We start from the raw sequence: 20,157 nt of genomic DNA on the forward strand, positions 1-20,157 counted from the left end.
TTTTTCTAAAATTCAAATTTAACTAGGTGCTTTGAAATTTTTCTTCGGAATCAGGTAACCCCATCTTGAAATAGTTGAAACTGCTGTTTTAAGTCCAAACAACAACAAGAACGGAGGTGGCGGAGCCCCAGACCTCAGCTGTAGCAGGCCTCGGCCGCACCCTGCCAGCTTCCACAGCTGCAACTCTACCCGAGCCATCAATGGGTAACCACACCTTCTCCCTCTACTCTGCCAGTTCTCCCTCTCCCTGTTGGTTAGAATAACTATTTTTTTCTTTTTTGCTGCACGAAAGCCTCTTTAGTTTGCATTCATGAGAGTGGGTGGCTGGACCCATAACCAGCAAGAAAGGTGATTCACCTGGGGACAATTTTTTTTTTTTTAAGAGTTTTTACCAGTAACAAAAAGTTCATCTAGGAAAGAAATGGACCTAGAGAGTATAAAGACTTTCAAGAAAGTGGAGAAAGGAAGGATCACAATTCCTGTAATTACTCAAGATAGAAAATAGAAGCACTGGTTTTTAGAAAAGCATTTATCAATAACAGGGACAAAAAAGGGCTTATTTATCTATGCAACATTATTTACTAAGTTCCACCACTCCTGACAACAAGGGAACACAACAGTGAGTTGAATGAGTAAAAGGCAGTTGACAAGATTAAATGGAAGAAAATAAAGAAAAATAGACAAGTACCCCTATTAATCACACACACACACACACACACACACACACACACACATACATATACACACAACTCCAAATACAAAGAGGTGCAATTATTCTGCACCAATTCAATTATAAAAACACTGCCAGACCTTATGGTAAAGAAAACTGCTCTCAGTCCCAGGGGCCAAGCACCCCCAACTGAACAAGAGTCTGGACCCCCTTCCCATAGAGCTGTGCTACTGTTGTAAGATACCACTAGCCCCAGCCAGGCTACCAAGCACTGAATAGGATTAGTGCAAATTGATATGGTCTCTATACACATTGAATTTCAGACTTAGTTACCAAAAAAAAAAAAAAAAGCATGAAATTGTCTCAATAATTATTTAAAACTGGTAATTTTGATAGCTTCAATTGGGTAAGCTTTATTATCAAAATAAATTTCACAATTCCTTTTATTTTCTCGAATGGGGCTAGCTGAAAATTTTGAATTACTTCTGGAGCTCTCATTATGTTTCTGTTGCAGAAATGCTTTCAAATGACATGAAACCTGCTTTCTGGACTTGTGTGGGATTCTTCCCTGTGACTTTCCTCCCATAGGTATATGCACCCACACCCCTGCATGGGGAGGGATGGAGCCAGATCTGGGAAAAGATTTTGGCCACTGAGTCACCTCCCTCCTACCCTATCCCATGCTGCCACATTCAGTGGCAGAATCCCAAGGAGCTTGAAGATTCTAAATTTGCACCTATACTTGCAGATTATTATAAAAGTATATTTGTCAAGGTAGAAGAAGCAATTTAAGTGAATTTTAACAGTTTGTCAGTGTGAGTCTAACTTAAATATTTAGATATATGGTTTGGGATGTTCATTTATACTCACCCAAAACCTACATATTTTAAGGGTTAATTCAGATTTATAAGTATCCTAAATTTCTCTTGATCCCTCTCATCATATTCTCTCTCCACCTCCTTTAAATTCCTCCCTGCATACAGCCCATCCCCCAAGTTCTTCCAGAGAACACAGTGTTCAGCAGACTTGTTTAGCAAACAAAGCATGAATTGTGTCTGACAACTCCAGTTCTGGACCAGAACACATTAAAACTCATCTGTTTTGGAAACTCAAATCCTTAGCCTTCTAAGAGTTCCACTTTTTCTTTATAGATGTGGGAAGCAGTCAGATTAAGGACATCTGCCAACCCAAAACCCTTCAGAGAAAGATAAAGAAGTAGGCCCACCTAGAGTCCACTTGTCTGGAATCTAAAAAATGGGTGAAACAGATACCTGGAGGCAGTGTTTAAGTTCAGAGGGAGATAAGAGATCAATATGGGGAGTGAATGACCTCTCTTGCTTTTACTTTTACTCAAAAGGAATTCAGAGGAGAAAGCAAGGTGACAGCATACTGTTAGAAGAGACCAGAAATCTGTCTCCTATAACAAGGGATGATTCTTTTTGATGCTTTATAAGTTAAAAAGGTCAAGAAACTCTGTGGTTTGTTTTTTTAAAACATCTGTTAGCTGTGTACACACACAGACTGCCAAGGCTGTTAAAAGTGGATGCATCTTCCGTAGTTCTCAGTTATCAAAACTGAGAGTAGAAGGAGCCTTTGAAGTCATTTTTTCATTTCCCACACTCACAGATAATACAAAAGACTTAGAGAACCTGTGACCATTGTAAGTAACAATGTATCTTCCTTTCTACATCTATACTACCTCTCATTCCTCCTGCTCGCTCTTCTTACCTTTTATTACAGAGTTTAGTATATAAGTAGGTATCAGTAACTAGTACTCCTAAGTCACAGGTCAAAGAATGACTTTGGAGTAGTGTATTAAAAGCACTCATATTCACCCTCATCCCCAAGTGAGGGTGGCATTGTTGGCAATGGAGAACAATGAGTATTTTCAACACCATGTCCACTTATATTCAAACCCACTCAGGCACAGCCCAGAGCTCCCCAAACAACCCAACAAACTGAAAAGACTGCTTTTACTTTCCAGGGCAAGCTATATGCTTTAGGGGAAGAGATATAACTCACGTCCATCTGCTCTATAATAGAGCTCAGAGTAAGGGAATGAAATCAAGACAATATTTATCCAGAGCCTAATAGAAAAAGTAATCTTTAGTTAATTCTTAAAATGAAGTAAACGTGGTACATTACTACACTCAGCAACTGGCAACTAATACTGTGGGCATTTAGGATCAGACCCAATTTAAACCAAAACCCCAAGACACATTTTGTTTTATAAGACCACGTGTCACATAAAAGTACAACCAACTAAACACAATTGTCCATCTAATGAGACAGAAAACTCCAATTTTGTTTTCCTATTTTGTGTATTTACAAAGTAAGCTTGAAGATTCTTTAAAAATAGGTATCCCAAGGGCCACATACCAAGGAGCATGATTGTTGGCAAAGGCTGGGGGCCTTGAGGTGATGGAAGGTCGTCACAAGTGAGCACAGGGAAAGGAGGTAGGAACCCTGATAACACCACTGTGAGACCACACTTTCTTCACTTGCATCTCTGATTGTATTTATATTATAAAAGTATAGTAATGACTGTATTGTATCTGGACACAACATGTGCTGAACACAGGGTTTTGATCTATTAGTGTTCTTACATCTTCCTTTCTCTCTCATACTTCCAGCTATAACAAACCAACAGCAAAACAGGAAGAAAGCACACCCTAAAACTGCTATTGGGGGGCCTCCCTGGTGGTATCGATATTAAGTCACAGCGCTATCACCACTAAGGCCTGAGTTCGATCTCTGGCCAGGGAGGTGACCCACATGGCACAGCAGACTTCTCCTGTCTCCCCGCTGCTTCCCTCAGCAGTGTCTTTCAGTAGATCTGCCTGTTCTGCTCCCCACTCTGTCTCTGGTGAATCCTCTTACATAACCCCGCCACCCCCTGCACCGTTGGTCTACACCCCAGTACTTCTATGCATAAAAACAAATAAATCTTTAAAAAAAAAACGAAACAACCAACTGCTATTGGGGGAACAGGCAAACACAAATTTCATCCCTGCACTTGTAGAGCTTTTAACACAGACCTCAGCACACCAAGCTGACGTATTAGTCTGCACCTAGCTTTAAGTGGATTTCCTCAGCCAGTAAATTTTGAAGTAAAAACTTTCAAATTACTCCCTTCAGCAAATTATTTAACTCTACAAAAGGGAAGAGAGATTAGGTTTTTACAATAAACCGAAGGGTTAAAATGCATTAGAATCATGATTCCAATTTCCCTACCTATACTAGGTAGATACATAGGTTATAAAGCAGATCGACCACAGTTCCTCAAGCTTATTTCATCTGACCTCCAGAAAACCATTTAGGGGAAGGGGCTCCTCAGAAAATGAAGTGAACTCATGTTTTCCAAGGGAAAGAAAGAAAAAGCCCACGTTTTATGATATGAAATTTGAAAAAATTAAACACCCAAATGCTGCCAAATCTCACACACCCTTAAGCCCCCATCTCCCACCTGGGCCGCTGTGTCAGGATCACAACTTTATCTTTTGTCCTTTGTCAGCATTTATTCAACCTACTCATATTCAGAAATTTATCTACGAAGTTCTCTCTGTATATACTTAGGAAATGAAACTACATACATAGCAAGATGACTATTTGGAGACATAAACTGATTTGGTTTAGGTCCATCTAAATCTTTAGTAATTTGCTTCTAGGAACTAAGAACAAAATAGGAAAAAAGTTGATTGTGAAATAAAATAACAGTATGGGTAAAAGTACTATTTTTAAACATAAGTCAGCTGTGCTTAAAAGAGGGCCACATATCATATTCATGTAAAGGCCACTGATTTGATTGACTCAATGAGTCTAACAGAAAAATCAATATTATTTTCTGGAGTTATTATTCACCACAAGTGGGTCAATTAAAAAAAGATTCCCCAGGTGATTCAATTTGTTTCATAGTAACAGCCTATGCTTAACTTGTTTTTTTACCCCGTGGGGGGACATGCTAATATACTTTGGAAATTATTAGGCTTCAGTATTCAGTAATGAAGAACCTGCTAGAGTCTGGAGCTGTAAGTCTAGCTCGCGGTGGAGTCCCTACTTTCCATTAATTATGGAAAAGCAGGTTCCCTAATGGCTCAGAGTGGCTGTATCTTGGAGGAGAGCTGCCAGGCTGACTGAGCTCTGTAATACTCACTGAGTTAGCTTTCAAGAGAAAGAGTGCTTTTATTTGATTACCAAAATAATATGTTCATTTTATTAAGTCAAACTATAAAAGCTCATTAAGAGGCTGTCAACAGTCTCTCCTGCTTCCTTCCAAATCCCATTCTTTGAAAATAACCAGTGTCCAGTGTTTGGCAAATATCCTTCAAAGCTCTTCCTCCTTATAAAACACATACATGCCTAAGCAGAAGATTACCCCCCTCCTTACTTTTTGAGTGGGATTAAATACATCACACACATTGCCTTCTATGATTTGTTTTCTAACCTAATAAAAACAATTTATCATTCTAAGTCAGTACATAAAAATCGAAGCTGCTTAATACACAAGGGTACAATGCACCACGACTTACTCTGCCCCTCTGCTGGTGGACCCTAGCAGTATTCCCAGCATTTTTATTTTTGCTAGAAATAAGTCAGCATATCTGTTTGTGCATCCATGGTTTTATTTAGAAGTACTTATTGGTGCCCATTGCCTCATTCTTAATCCTGAAATCCAAAAGTCACTTAAAATGCAAATTTTTTTCATTGATCCGTGTGGTAGCAAAAGCTGACTGAACTGATGTGAATATTCATTGCTTGTGCTTCGAAACAGAAATGTGTTTGCTCATGAAAAGTGCTATCCCGAGCCTGTGGGAGTATTCTGTAACACACCGTGTCTGTACCGTGTCATCTTCAATCATCTGAACATGCCCAAAATCTGACACACAAACGGCTCCGAGTTTTGGATAAGGGACTATAAACCCATACTTCTAAAAGTGTAACTGATAGGTTCAAGAACATATGATTTAAATTTTAATATATACTGCAAATTTGCCAAAAAGCAGTAGAAATTCATACCTCCTGTGAGCCAAGCAGGAAGGGCTCCTTCCCACAGCCTTGAGAGCCACCTTCCCACTGCTGCTAGTCTGACGGGCCAGAAATGGGATCAGGTCATTTCAATTTCTAAGTCTCAGTAAAATTCACCTTTCTGTGAAGCGAGAGCAGTATTTGCCTATCTTTTTGGAAATGCTCTCACACCCTCTGCTCATTTTTCTGAAGGGTTGTTCATCATTCACTCCCAGACACCGGCACACTCAGCTGCACATACCGGCAGTTTGGCCCAACACCTCGTTTCTTTCCCCACTCTCTTACAGTGACCTTTGCCACACACCAATTTGTAAATTTTTATGAGCTTAAACTTAGTAGTATTTTTCCTTGTGGACTGCATGTTTTTCATATTGTCTGAGAAGATCCTCTTATTCTATCCTGAGAGGTACAAATTTTTACATTTAGATTTTTTTTTTATATGCAATGTTAAATAGAGTTCAAACTATTTTTTTTTCTGGTGGCTAATTATGCCAACACCATTTATTAAATATAAAGCACCCTTTTCAATATCCATTCAATTTAAATAAATTTCATATGTTAAGTGAAGAGAGAATGAAGAGAGAAAATTAAGTGCTATTGAAATGAAACAAAAAGAAAAGCTTGGGTAAAAACAAGTTATATGTACTTTGTGTCTCTTTCCTTTTTATCTAAGAGAATTTATGAAATCAAGTGCCTGTGTTTTTGTTCTTCCTAAAAGCCCATCTTGTGGCTTTGAGGCAGCAGAACGCTTTGAAAAATGATTAGTTTGACAGTGTTAACTTTTCTCTTTAGACTAACGAATCTTAGGAAGGGTATCAAAAGCTTTTTAAAAATGTGTATTGAGTGCACTTTCTCTCAAGAAACATTAGGTAAGTCACTGAGTGAGAGAGAGACATCAGTGAGAAATTTCCACCCAAACTTTGATTCCTCTAGTGAAGGCTTTACTGACTTGTGAACTTAACCCTACCACTCTGTTTTAATATTTCTGCCTTAATCAAGGCATGACATAGGACAACCTCTACATGCTGCAATAGTTATATATGAAAGCAAAACCAATTTGCAGAAGGCTTCAGAGCTTGCCCCCAGATGCAGAGGGAAAGAGTGTCTTTGGCCCCATGTTCCTCTTGGCCTTGTCTGTGGTTGCAGTGGCATGAGAAAGATTTTAATCACTAGGCCTGCTGCAGAGTTGCTGGGAACATCTACCCTTCTGAAGGAATGACTCAACGCCTTCAGCACTCACCCTACCCTCCACACCCCAAGCTTTACTGCCCTGTAAGTGAACTCTCTTCAGTGACTTGTTTCTTGGTGCAGTGCTTTCCCCCCACTGCTCCTTTACAGCTCCTGAAATGAACCCACATGATCTTACACACACGTTCTGCTCCAAGGTCAGGCAGTCCCGCAGCCCCATTCCCAGTGAGCACCTGCAGGGCCTTCGGGGAGGCTCCCAGGGCAGGTGTGCACAGTCCTTTCAGCACTTGAGCTCAAATAAATAGAAACTATCCCACCCTAATCCTAATCACCACAAGTGACTCCCCATACAAGCACAGCAGGCATGTCACCTCTTATGACTATAAAACAAAAATAAACACACATAAATTTTACTTGGATAAAAATGAAAATTTACAGGCACAAAAGGATTTGAGTAAAACTTCTATGGAAATGCTGCAGATGATAAAAAGCAGATAAATACACCGAAGCTACGACATAGGCATCATTTTTCCAAAACAATAGTCAAGGAAATAGAGATCACTTACAGACATATTGCTGTGAAAGTATTTCCTCAAATGAGATTTTTATTTTAATCCCTCTTATAAAATTATTCAAACAGGAGGCAATAATTGGTCACCGAATTTGTGTAAAGTTAACCCTTGGTAAGGTTAGCCCTATGGATATAACAGTCCACAAGACAGAACTCTTGCCCACAGGAAGGCGGAAATGGTCCTGCAGGGTCGCTGGGCCCAGTAAGTATCTCATATGTGAAACCACTCCAAATCTCAAGACAGTTATGTGGAAACAGCAGACTACAGTGACCCTGCACAACTATATTCATGAAAACAATGAGTCATAAGCAAAATAATCTGTCGTTTTGTTCCTCCTTTATTAACTGGTAAACTAATTGTCAAAAAGAGATAAGAAGGTTATGTTATAGCTAAAACATAGCTCTCTTCTGAATGGCTTCTTTACTCAATTTATCCATGACTACAATTCTCTCATTTCCTGACTAACAGATTTACCCCTGGTTAGCCAGTTTAATCTCAATACTATCCAAGAGATGTTTAATATTAAACACCACACTAGAGGCACAAATAACAAAAATATAAAGAGATGATTTCTGTAAAAGGTGGGAAACAGGATAGCAAAGGAGAGAAAACCCACACAGTGTTCTTGGATAAAATTCCAGTCAAGTCAAACAAGGATATATAGAAATGAAACCAGATAACATCTCTAGCAAGGATATCAGATTACTAAGGGAGAAAGCCCAGGAGAGTAACTAAGGCAGGGAAATGTGCTTAGACATAAGCAGGTTAGCTCACCTAACAAATGGACCAGGCATATTTGGGAGCTAAGTAGAAAAAAATTCAACACTCACAAGTTTACTAGGTATAATAAAAGTCTGATCCTAGGGCTGAACTATTCATTCACTAAACATTTATGAGTTCTTATTAAGTACAAAGGTGTATGACACATACAAATGTGAACTTGGCATGGTTTTCATCCTCCAGGAACTCAAAACTCTTGGAAGCAAAGCTGCTATAATATAAAGCAGAAGATGAAAACCTACAGGAAAAAAAAGTACCAAGAGTGTTTACAAAAGAGAAAACTCGCTTTCATCTAAGGGACATGGACAAGAGTTCAACAGGCAGATGGGGAATGGAAGAGGGAACACTGACTGCTCTCAAACTAGCATGCATTGTCTGAAATGCAGATTCACGGGCACTGTCTCCAGAGTTTCTGATTCAGCAGGCCTGGGATAAAGACCAGGCATCTCTGTTTCCAGTAAACACTCCAGGTGATTCTGATATAGTCGTTTCATGAATCCTATTTTTAGAAACACTGACTTGCAGGGCAAAAACTGTGGGGTGCACTTGGGAAACAGTAAGCAAACTCTATTGTTAAGTTCCAGAAAGAACCTCTGTGGTTGTAGAGGATGCTTCAAGACTATTCAGAGTGCCTGGAATCCCAAAGGAAGACACTGCTATTTACCTATGAAAAATCCTGAGTCAGCGAGTGAAATAATCTATTGTAGGATGCGTAGATTTAAGTATCACATAAATCAGATGACATTTCCTCTTCCTTTATTGTGCTTCCTCCTGCCCTGCCCACAGTCCCCCAAATACATGTCTCTTTGTGTGACAGAAATTTTGAAACTTGAGAAAAGAACAACTATTTGGAAAGTCAGACTTTCCCTAAGGTCCTCTTATTAATTATAAGTCCCACAGACATCACCGGGGAGGCAAGGGTGGGCCCTAATTTGAAAGGCCACTGACAAATTTCCTGCCCGCGCATCCTCCTCCTCACACACCCATGGGACATTACAACAGCGTGTGACTCCTCCCACTCAAGGCTCCAGTACTATGGAGAGCAAGATCAAAATCACAGGCACTCTTAGGAAAAACAGAAACCTTTGCAGGTCCTTTAGTTTTCAAGTTATGTGTGTGTGTTTTAGGAGTTCCAGAGTCAGCCGTGTCTCTCTGACAGGAGGCAGGGAAGGGGGGGGGGCATGTGGGTCTCCATCGGCATCCTCACACGACACCAGAGTTACTTCACAAGTCCTTGGTACTCAAGTTTCCAAGTCTTAAGTTATGATGACACTTCACCCCCACCAACTACAAAGGAGGCATCTGTTGGCCCTCTCACGTCATGCTTACTTCGCCTGAGAGCTGCGGGGTTAAAAGTTAGTTCCCACTCAGAACCGCAAAAATCTATACATACTAGGTACAACATTAAACTTTCAGAGTTAAGTAAAACTTGAAAGACTACAGCAAAGAGCTCAACTAAAACAAACAGAAGAACGAGTTGGCCAGAGCACAACAGCCTCGCTGGAATCAAGCCCAGGCTTCTGAAGATTCTCCTCCCTTATTATTTAGGCGGGAAACCTTAGAGAACATCGTAAAGTGCCCCACAACTTCAACAGGGCAACTGCAATTTAATACAGCCTGGCTGGTACATAAATCTTTTGTTTCTTTCTCAGCTTCCACTTCCAAATGCGTTCTGTGAGGGGAGATGAAAATAAGCTGTTATTGCGAGGACCGAGGCTGGGAGCCGATGCCAAGAAGAAGACCAAGGGCCCCCCCAACGCCAGCGCCCCAACATGGGGTCAAGGCGTTCTCCTGTGAGCCAATGATCAGGGAAGGAAATGGGGGTCTAATGAAACAGAAAACTTCCCAGGAGGATCAAAATCCCATCTGAAAAGCAAAGCTGTATGAGACAGGCGCGCCCAAGGTTGGGAATAGTTAACTGTAAGAGGGGCATTTCGTACTGTCTATGAAATTCCTTAGCCATTTGGCAAGCCTCAGCCCAAATCCCAGCAGTGGAAATTCCTTCCCAAGGTTAACTCGAGCCCTGAACAGCACTTGAGCTGATTAGAACACATCAGCGATAGCTGTCCTCAGCCACTGGCAGCTCTTGTTTGCTTGTAATATTTTCTAATGTGGCAGAGATTTTTCAAAGAAGCTGAAATTTCTAAGTACTGCAGTCTCAGACTGGCAAATGAGTCGCAAAAAATATTTTAGTAAGCTACTGCTGATTCCACTATGATAATGAATTGAAAGTGAGTTTCCAGGAACTATTAATCAAAAGAAAAATTTAAATCTCTCAACAAATACCTGGAGATCTGAACTTTTGGGAAGGGTAGGAATGAACATGAATAAGCTCTGGAATGCCAAGAATCCCAAAAGAACAGAGTGGAAAATAAGGTCATTTGTTTTCCACTCCATGGGGAGTAAAAATGTAGAAAATGCAGCTTTCTAAGAAGAAAGGTACTTGATAAGTGCCAGGCATAATTATGAGTCTCTCAATGCTTATTCCTCCGTAACTTTCATTCCAGCACACCCACATACTTGCACACCTAACTCAATCTCATTGCTTCGCTCCGGCTGCTTTTAAGTCCTCACCTCCCTCTTGTTCCTTTCAGTTAAAACAAATCTGACACCTAATCAGAGCTCAAATCATTTCTTTCCCAAGTATTTAATTTACTTTTCCGTGACCCAAAGGTACTCTTTACCTTATTTTAGGTTACATTATACTCATTTTATATCACAGCCTTGAAGACTCAGGAGCACCCATTATCACCTAAGTTCCCTGAAATTGATCTCTAGATAATATGCGATGCATGTGACTGGTCAACAACCACTATAAAGGAGTTCTGTGCCCTTGACATAGGCACCTTGAGCACAAATTATGCAAAAGGGTTCCACTGTTCAAACCATGTTTTGGATGCTGTCTGGGACTTTTACAGTCTTTTCACTTTTTACTTTTCATTATTCTTAATGGTGGGAAGAACAATGCAACAAATATTTACTAAGGGAGCTGCTCAATATATACACACGTGTTATATGTTTACACTGAAGGGGGAGGGAGTACACAGATGAAGAAACGCCATCTGTACTCCCACGGACTTTGTATAGATGGTGATTTTAGACGTTTCAAATGTTGATTATAAAATGTATAATAAATAAGTCACAGAAAGCTAACAATTCAGGACAGTAAAAGGTCACATGAAATAACCAGCAGCTTCAAAAAAATCAAAAGTAATTACAAATATGCTGCAATGGGTGGGAAGGATTCACTGGGTCAGCCAGGAAGGGTGGGCAGCGAAAAGGAAGACAGGCCAGGCCACACATCCCGTGAGCGGCAAGACAACGCAAGGTGTGTTTGGAGAATGGTGAAAAGATTCCGATTTTATTTTGAAGAAAATCAAAAACTTAGCAACAAAGTCTCTCTTGGATAACAGGGGGTGGGACACAAATATCTCACAGTAGCAGGTGTTAAAAAAGAAATTGGTTTAGAGGCTTTTTTTTTTTTTTAACAAAGAGCAACACAACAGTATCTTAATCAGTTACTCCCACCCTATAACCCAAATTCCCTTGGCCTACCTCCTCCATGCTCAAAGCAACAGGTCAAAACCAGAAACCTTTTGTTGTAGTATAAAATTTCAACATCTGTCACTTTAAACAAATGGATGAACAAACAAATAATAAATGTATGTATGTCCTCAGAAAGAGAAAATACCCATGGGGAAAAAATATCTTTTGATTAAAACACACACAAACTTTGAAACACATATCATACACAAGAAAGAGCTCTTGAAAAATAAAGACAGCAGACATTCGGAAAGGTAAAGTAGAAAAAACCCATCAAGAAGGAGGGCATTAAATAGAAAGAGGAAACTGGAGCACTAGAGAATAAACAATGAAGTCCTGACAAACTAATGCGGTGGGTGAGAGGACAGAGTGGGGAGCAGAACAGACCGACTAGTTGAAACACACTGCAGAGGGGCGCAGCGGGGAGACAGGAGAGGTCTGCTACGCCATGTGGGCTGCTCCCTGGCCAGGGATTGAACTCCTGATAACGCTGAGACTAACCCCTGCCCCGCCAGGGAGGCCCTCTGGTGTTTTTTTAAAGCTCACCTTAAAAAGAAGTAGAATAGTATAGTACTTTTTAAATAGTAACCGCAGAAGCTAGAAAATAATGGTGGACCAGCTTCAAAATTCTGAGGATTAGAAAACATTATTTTAGAAAAATTCCTTCCGATTCAGAAAAGCCAAAGTACCCATCATAAGAGAAAAAACATTTTCAGATATAGAAAGTACACAACAAATTTGTCTCCCACGTTCCCTGCCTAAGAAAGAATCTAGGAGACATTTATTTTAAAGTACTTAAGAGGGAGTAAACCAAGAAAGAAGAGATGAGGCAGGAAAAGCAGGGGTCCAACACAGGAGGGATCACGGCCAATTAGCAGGAAAATGATGACAGGGGATCCCGGGACAACAGCTGTGTAGCAAGGACCCACTGCTTCCTGGAGGGCAGGAGAGTTCAAGAAAAAGGTGTGGCAAAGAGTCAGAATCTGTCAGAAAGCTGAGGCACACTGGAGGGAAAGAGAACCACCGTGTGAAAAGAGGCTGCTGATGTCCAGCTAGCGCCACACCTAAGAGCCTGAGCTGTGAACCTCAGCTTCATGCGCACAATAACGTCAGCCCGCGACGCTGACTGAGCCGAAAATGGACGCCTGTACACTGAGAGGCTGGGGAGTCAGGGGCTGTGCCTGTGTTGTGGGGCAGAGGAGCGTGGCCAGTGCAAAAGAGCTAACTCGGCATCTTCCACAGAATCAGGACAACATACCGTATCAATTAATGAAAACATTTACAGCAGAGTGTGTGTGTGTGTGTGTGTGTGTGTGTGTGTGTGTGTGTGTTGAAGGAAAGGGAAAAGCAGAGGGAGAGGAAAATACCATAAAGAGCCCAAAGACTCAAAAGTGGTTGCCTAGGGAACAGGACTGGGTGTAGGGATGGGCTACAGTCCCAGGCCTCTATATCTTATTGGTCCTTCTGCTTATTAAAATTGAAAAAATTCAGTAAAGGAAAAAAGTTTTAATTTTTTTTTTAAATTACAAAGCAAAATAAAATCCAAGAAATATATCAGACCACAGCAAGAAAAACGTAGAAGGTGAATTGAGATGGGAAAGTGAGCACAGCTCCTCAAAGCTCCCAGGAGTGCGCCCTGATTGGGGGGGGGAGGGGGGACACGACGGACGGGGACACGACTGAGGGGTGGTGTAGAGGGCTGGGGAGCAGAGACAAAGGAGGATGGGCTGAAAAGCCATTTACAGACATAGAATCAACAGATATGGGGTTGGAGGACGCTAATCAAGGGCCTCTGGAAAAACTACCGTACTAGGCATCGCCCCAAATAGCCTTCCATCTGTGAAATTATTTACTTAGTCCACGAATGCTGGCTCTTTGGAAGCATCATATTTCCCTATAAAATTAGAAGCATTTTGACTTTCTTTTCATTTAGGTTTTAGTTTCTGATTATGAAATACTCAAGGAAAATGAAGAAGTAATAACCATCTAATAGCCACTATCTGGCTTTCTCAAATGTTAACATTTCTACCATACATACCTTTAATTTCTTTAAAAAGAAATTACAAATATAGTTGAAGCCATTTTCCCAATAGGAAAACCTAATCCCATCCCTGGAAAACCCCCCAGGGAGTAACCATTGACCTGAATTTGACATTTAACATCTTTATCTACTTCATCTCTAAGATGAGAGCACTGGTTGGCATGGATTCCAATTCCCCTTTCTGTTCTAAAACACTAGGGTTAGAGTAGGGGAAAGTTCTTGATGTTCTGTAATAAAAGTACAGAAGTCTACATTTCCATGAAATATGCAAAAATACTTCAAAATCATCTCAAACCTTAAAAACTGATGCAATCTTTCAGCATAAAATCATAGTAACTATTACAGCAGTGTCAGTCCAAATATTAATGTCAATACATAGGTCACAGAAAGGCCTACATTTGAGAGTCTCCTGAGGCTTCCAGTCACAGCACCAAGAGCTCCAAGAAACACGATTCTCGCTGCCTGTGTAACTAACTCAACGCAGCGCCAAACTGTCCGGCTTTTCTTTTTTGTTATTCTCTGCCAGGGAATCACAGCAAACATTCTTTTAAAGCAATGTACAATACCAGTTTTGTCTTTAAAATGGCCTTGATTATGCAGGGAAGTGATTTTTATTGCTGCTCAACCCTTGAGTACGTATCTTTTTTACCTTCTGAGAGATGACGTGGGAAGAAGTATACCTAAATACAGCAGCAATATTAAGGTATACTTGGGTATATCTGAAGAAAATAGAATTAATTTGAGTTGTGAGCAAACTACTATTTGCATGGAGTACCATTTTTACTTGAAAGGATAACAGAAACTTTTCAGACTTAGATATTTGGCACCCATTCAGGGAAAACAACTGACAGTGTGTTACCAACAAGGATTTTGAACTTTCAATTGAATATTAAAATTTTGGAAAACTTGCATCCATAATGAGTCTGACAAATTCCCAATATTTAAAAGATTTTTCTGATGAAACCAGTGGTGATAGTAACAATTGTGATTTCTTGAAATTGCATAATGAAGAGCATTAAACATTAGGGATTTCTAAATTACACAGTAAACTAGAATTTTCAAAATGACCAATATTTCATGCAGTAAAGTAACACATGAGCAAAGATCCATTCAAAGTGCAAAACAGACCTAACATAAAATAATTGAAAAGTTCAGATAGGGCTTTAGATTCCACATTGGAACCAATATTCAAAAAATGGCTACTTGTCAAGTTTTTGTAAAATAGCAAAGAAGAATATCCACAATTATCTGAAAATGCAATTAAAATACTCTTTTCTAATCACATATCTGCACAAATTTCATAATAAACACTTATTGGATTATACTTTCTGGATGTTAAAAAGTATGAATACATAATTACTACAGTTAATTATAAAAATTTAATCCCTGATCATCATTTAAAAACAAATGAACAAGGGCCTCCCCGGTGGCGCAGCGGTTGAGCACTGGGTTGCGAAGCTGCCCGCAGCCTCTGTGGCGCCGGTTCGATCCCCGGCTGCTCCCCGGCCACTGGAGGAGGGTCCCACATGGCGCGCAGACCTCTCCTGCCGCCCGCTGCTCCCCTCAGCAGTGTACTTCAGTCCTTCTGCCTGCTCTGCTCCCCGCTCTGGCTCTGGTGAATTCTCTCACCCTCCCGCGCTTCTGACTGTACCCAGTGCATGTATAAACAAAACAAACAAACAAATAAATAAATAAATAAAGCATGCCTCTATTAAAAAAAAAAAAAAAAAAAAAAAAACAAATGAACAATTCATTATTTAATTAAAAGTTATAGTCTTCTGGGCCTCCCAGGTGGCGCAGCAGTTGAGCGCTGGGTTGCGAAGCTGCCCACAGCTTCTGCAGCGCCGGTTCAATCCCCGGCTGCTCCCCGGCTGCTCCCCGGCTGCTCCCCGGCCACCGGAGGAGGGTCCCACAGGTCCCACATGGCGCACAGACCTCTCCTGCCACCCGCTGCTCCCCTCAGCAGTGTACTTCCATCCTTCTGCCTGTTCTACCCTCCACTCTAGCTCTGGTGAATTCTCTCACCCTCCCGCGCTTCTGACTGTACCCAGTGCTTGCATAAATAAATAAATTAATTAAAAAAAAATAAAAGTTATAGTCTTCTGAAGTTAGCATCTCATGTTTGTAAAAACTGTACAAATATCAGAGGTTTAATTCACAGAATCAAGGTTGATCACTGCTCCCCCAAAAAGGTAAAGAACATGAAGATGGTAAATTCTTGAAGGAGCAGCTCCTTTTCATTTAGCATGTGACTCCTGAAACCCTGTGCAGCCATCACCCAGATGGCATGATGTCGGTAAATTTAAACGTAAGTCCTTAAATTTATGAGGGAATGTTTTTTCATGGAATAAACTGAGCTTTTATAAATTTCAAAGGAAATAATTTTTTTTCATCCTTTTATTTTTTACATTATTGTTCATTTTTAAACAATTTTTGCTCAATCCCCCCACCTCAGGTGGAGTCCTTATAAAATTTCCTTCACCAATTCACCCCTGCACCATCACCTCAGTCCCCTGTGCTCCTCCCTCCCTCCCTCTGATCCCTCTCCCTCCTCCTCCCCTGCAGGATGGCTCTGATTTATAATTGTTTGTTTTTGCTTTGTTGTGTTTTGTACTGTTATTATTTTTTTACACTGATGTCTTATTGGGTTCCCCTATATTCCTGCTATAAGTGAAACCATCCGATATTTTTCTTTTTCCTTCTGGCTTATTTCACTGAGCATCATTCCTTCTAGCTCCATCCACGTTGCTGTGAATGGCATGAGTTTATCTTTTTGATTGCTGAATAATATTCCATTGTGTATATATGCCACATCTTCTTGATCCAGTCATCTATTTTTGGGCATTTGGGTTGTTTCCAGGTTTTACCTATTGTGCTGCGATAAGCATAGGGGTACCGGTGGTCTTCTGAATCAATGTTTTTGTGTCCTTTGGGTAGATCCCTCGGAGTGGAATTGCCAGGTCATATGGTAGCTCCATTTTTAGTAGACTGAGGAACCTCCAGAGAGCTTTCCATAGTGGTTGGACCAGTTTGCACTCCCACCAGCAATGTAGGAGAGTTCCTTCTTTACAACATCCTCGCCAACATTTTGTTGCTTGTTTTTTTTGATATGTGCTATTCCTACTGGTGTAAGAATGTGGTTTTGATTTGCATTTCCCTGATTATAAGGGATGCTGAACATTCTTTCCATATGCCTGTTGCCATTTGCATTTCCTCTTTGGAGAAATGTCTTTTAAGTTCTTATCCCATTTCTTGACTGGATTGTTTATTTTATTTTTGTTGAGTTGTGTGAGTTCTTTGTATATCTTTGTGATCAGTCCCTTATCCACTGAATGGAGTGCAAAGATTTTTTCCCAATCAGTGGGGTGTCTCTGTTTTGGTTACTGTCTCTTTTGCTGTGTAGCACCTTTTCAGTTTGATGTAATCTCAGGTGTTTATCTTTTCCTTGACTATCTTTGCTTTGGGTGATGAGTCTTTAAAGATGTTATTGTGATGTATGTCTTGTAGTGTTTTATCTATATTTTCTTCTATATATTTTATGGCTTCAGTTGATTTTTGTGCATGGTGAGAGGTAGTAGTCTAGTTTCATTTTTTTGCATGTCATGGTCGTTTTCCCAGTACCATTTATTGAATAAACTGCCTGTGTTCCATTGCATGTTCTTTGCTCCTTTGTCAAAGATTAGTTTTCCATATAAGTGTGGTTTTATTTCTGGGCTCTCTATTCGGTTCCATTGGTCTGTTTGTCTGTTTTTGTTCCAATACCAAACTGTTTTAATTATTATGGCTTTGCAGTATAGCTTGAAGTTTGGAAATGTGATACCTCCTTTCTCCTTTGTTTTCATCAGTAGGACTTTGGCTATTCGTGGTTTTTTTGTGGTTCCATATGAATTTCATCAGTGTTTGTTCTATTTCTTTGACGAATGTCATTGAGATTTTTATTGGAATAGCGTGGAATCTGTATGTAGCTTTTGGTAGGATGGACATTTTAATAATGTTAATTCTTCCAATCCATGAGCAGGGGATGTCTTTCCATTTCTTTGTGTCTTCTTCTGTTTCTTTTAACAGTGTTTTATAATTTTCTTTGTATAGGTCTTTCACCTCTTTTGTTAGGTTTTTTCCCAAGTATATGATTTTTTTGTTTCAGTTATAAAAGGGATGGTTTTCTTGATTTCGTCTTTTTCAGATTGATTGTGTATAGGAAGGCTACTGATTTTTGTGTGTTGATTTTGTATCCTTCTACTTTACTGAACTGGTTCATTATTTCAAGTAGTTTTTCTGTGGAGTTTTGAGGGTTCTCTATGTATATTATATTGTCTGCAAATACTGATAGTTTTACATCTTCTTTCCCTATTTGGATTCCTTGTGTGTCTTTCTCTTGTCTTATTGCCCTGGCTAGGACCTCCAGTATTATATTGAAGAGCAGTGGTGAGAGAGGACATCCTTGTCTTGTTCCTGATCTTAAAGGAAAGGCCTTCAGCTTTTTGCCATTGAAAATAATATTGGCAGTGGGTTTGTCGTATATGGCTTTTATCATGTTAAGGTATGTTCCTTCTATCCTGAGAATTTCAAGGGCCTTCATCATAAATGGATGTTGGACTTTGTCTAATACTTTCTCAGCATCTATTGATATGATCATATGGTTTTTATTTTTCTTTTTGTTGATGTGTTGGATTACACTGATCGATTTTTATATGTTGAACCACCCTTGTGCCCCTGGGATGAATCCCACTTGATTGTGGTGTGTTATCCCTCATAGTAAAATAATTTAATCTAATCAAACCCCTCTACTTTAGAAGTAACACCAAAATAACTACTTTTTCACAGATGCAAGTGTAAAAAATAGGTTAAGAGAAGTGATTTAAAAAGAAATGTTCTTACACAAATATATCCAGTTAATGACTAATCACTAATGACATAAATCATTCACTTATGAGATCTTAAAAAACTTCCAGAGGGAGAGCTGATAATGTCCTCACTAATAATACCCTGAAAGTCACTTTATATACTACAGCTTTTTAACTCAGAACATTCAAATAACATTCTGAAGAGGCACCCAATTCTGCATGCTCACCTTTGCAGTTCACTGAGTCCCCTGGCAGTTGGTAGGCTGGGGTTTTGCCTTAGGAAGTTTTGTTTTAAATTAAGATGAGTGAGGTCTTGGCTGTAGAAGAGGTTGGCAGGCAGATGCTCCAGGCTACAACACGAGAGGTCCACTGAGCTAATACGCTGTGATGCAACCTGGAGGGGGATAAACACACACTTCAATTTCAATGCCATCCATTTACCCTATAACTATTTTCTATGGATAGAAATAAGGTAACCCCATTTGGGAACACAGATGCACTATTCAAGTAGCAGGGCTAGTCAAAATATAAACCAGTAGATTATTTACTTAGTACTGCAATGAGTCAAGATTATAAAAGCAGAAAACAGTATCCTTGCCTGTAAGTTACTTACAGTAACCTAGTGGAGGAAATGGATCACAAAGAGCACAGATTATCCTATCAAATTCAGTGATAGAGAAATCTCCAACAGTAGGGGTTATGTTCCTAAAAACATCCATAGCGAGGGAATGTAGAGCTACATGATACAAGACTATCGAATAAGTTCAGTGTCGGGAAGCAGACTGATCTAGATTGAACCTATATGAAAGCTCTGTACAGACTGATTTAAAGCAGCAAAAATAAAATCAATAAATCAAATAAAATCAATCACCTTGACACATCTTTAGAAATCATGGTAGCATCGAATAAGATTCCACTGCCCACCAGTTGCAAATTTTTGGCACTTCTCGCCCATAAAATTTCAGTGAGCTGTTAATATAGTCATTATGCTTTGCTTCATGAGGTTTTCTTTGTAAAACTGATTTTAAGCCTAAATGTTTATCCACATACTCAAGGCCTTTCAGGTTAGGTGACTCCTACCACGCATGACCTGAGTTCAGGGTTCTGACCTCAGTGCATTCGGGAGACAGAAAGAGCACTGGGAAACCTGTATTTCCCAATGGTTCTCTCCAGTCTTCTGGGTCACGTGGTGCCAGTTTAATCTACAGTGCGCAGCTTCAGCCCCACTCACACACGGTGTCCCCACCTCCTCCTGGGGCCATGGAGCGCTGTGCTAAGATCTGTGCAGATTCTGCCTTATGCTCCTCTATCTTCTCAAAAGCTAAAGCAGAAACACCACTTCTTATCTGTAATCAACTTGATGTCCTTTTCTATTATTAAACCCCAGTTGTCCCTCTCCTAATTACAGAAGGCAAAAGAACACGGCCGCCATGGAGTGTGGCTCTGCAGTAGCTGCAGACTCACAGTCGCTGGTTGACAGAACTGGAGTGGACC

General features: G+C 40.1%; 1 protein-coding gene across 1 annotated transcript in view; it reads right to left on the reverse strand.

The window, feature by feature from the left end:
- The window catches only part of PHLPP1 (PH domain and leucine rich repeat protein phosphatase 1), a 195,871-nt gene that overhangs the window by 52,628 nt on the left and 123,086 nt on the right, over positions 1-20,157 (reverse strand). Inside the window, 1 exon segment of the mRNA XM_037509673.1 lies at positions 18,891-19,057. Coding sequence (XP_037365570.1) covers positions 18,891-19,057 — 167 coding nt within the window.

Source organism: Talpa occidentalis, unplaced genomic scaffold, assembly GCF_014898055.3.
Source record: "Talpa occidentalis isolate TD23 unplaced genomic scaffold, MPIMG_talOcc4v2.1 talOcc4.13, whole genome shotgun sequence".
Taxonomy (NCBI): domain Eukaryota; kingdom Metazoa; phylum Chordata; class Mammalia; order Eulipotyphla; family Talpidae; genus Talpa; species Talpa occidentalis.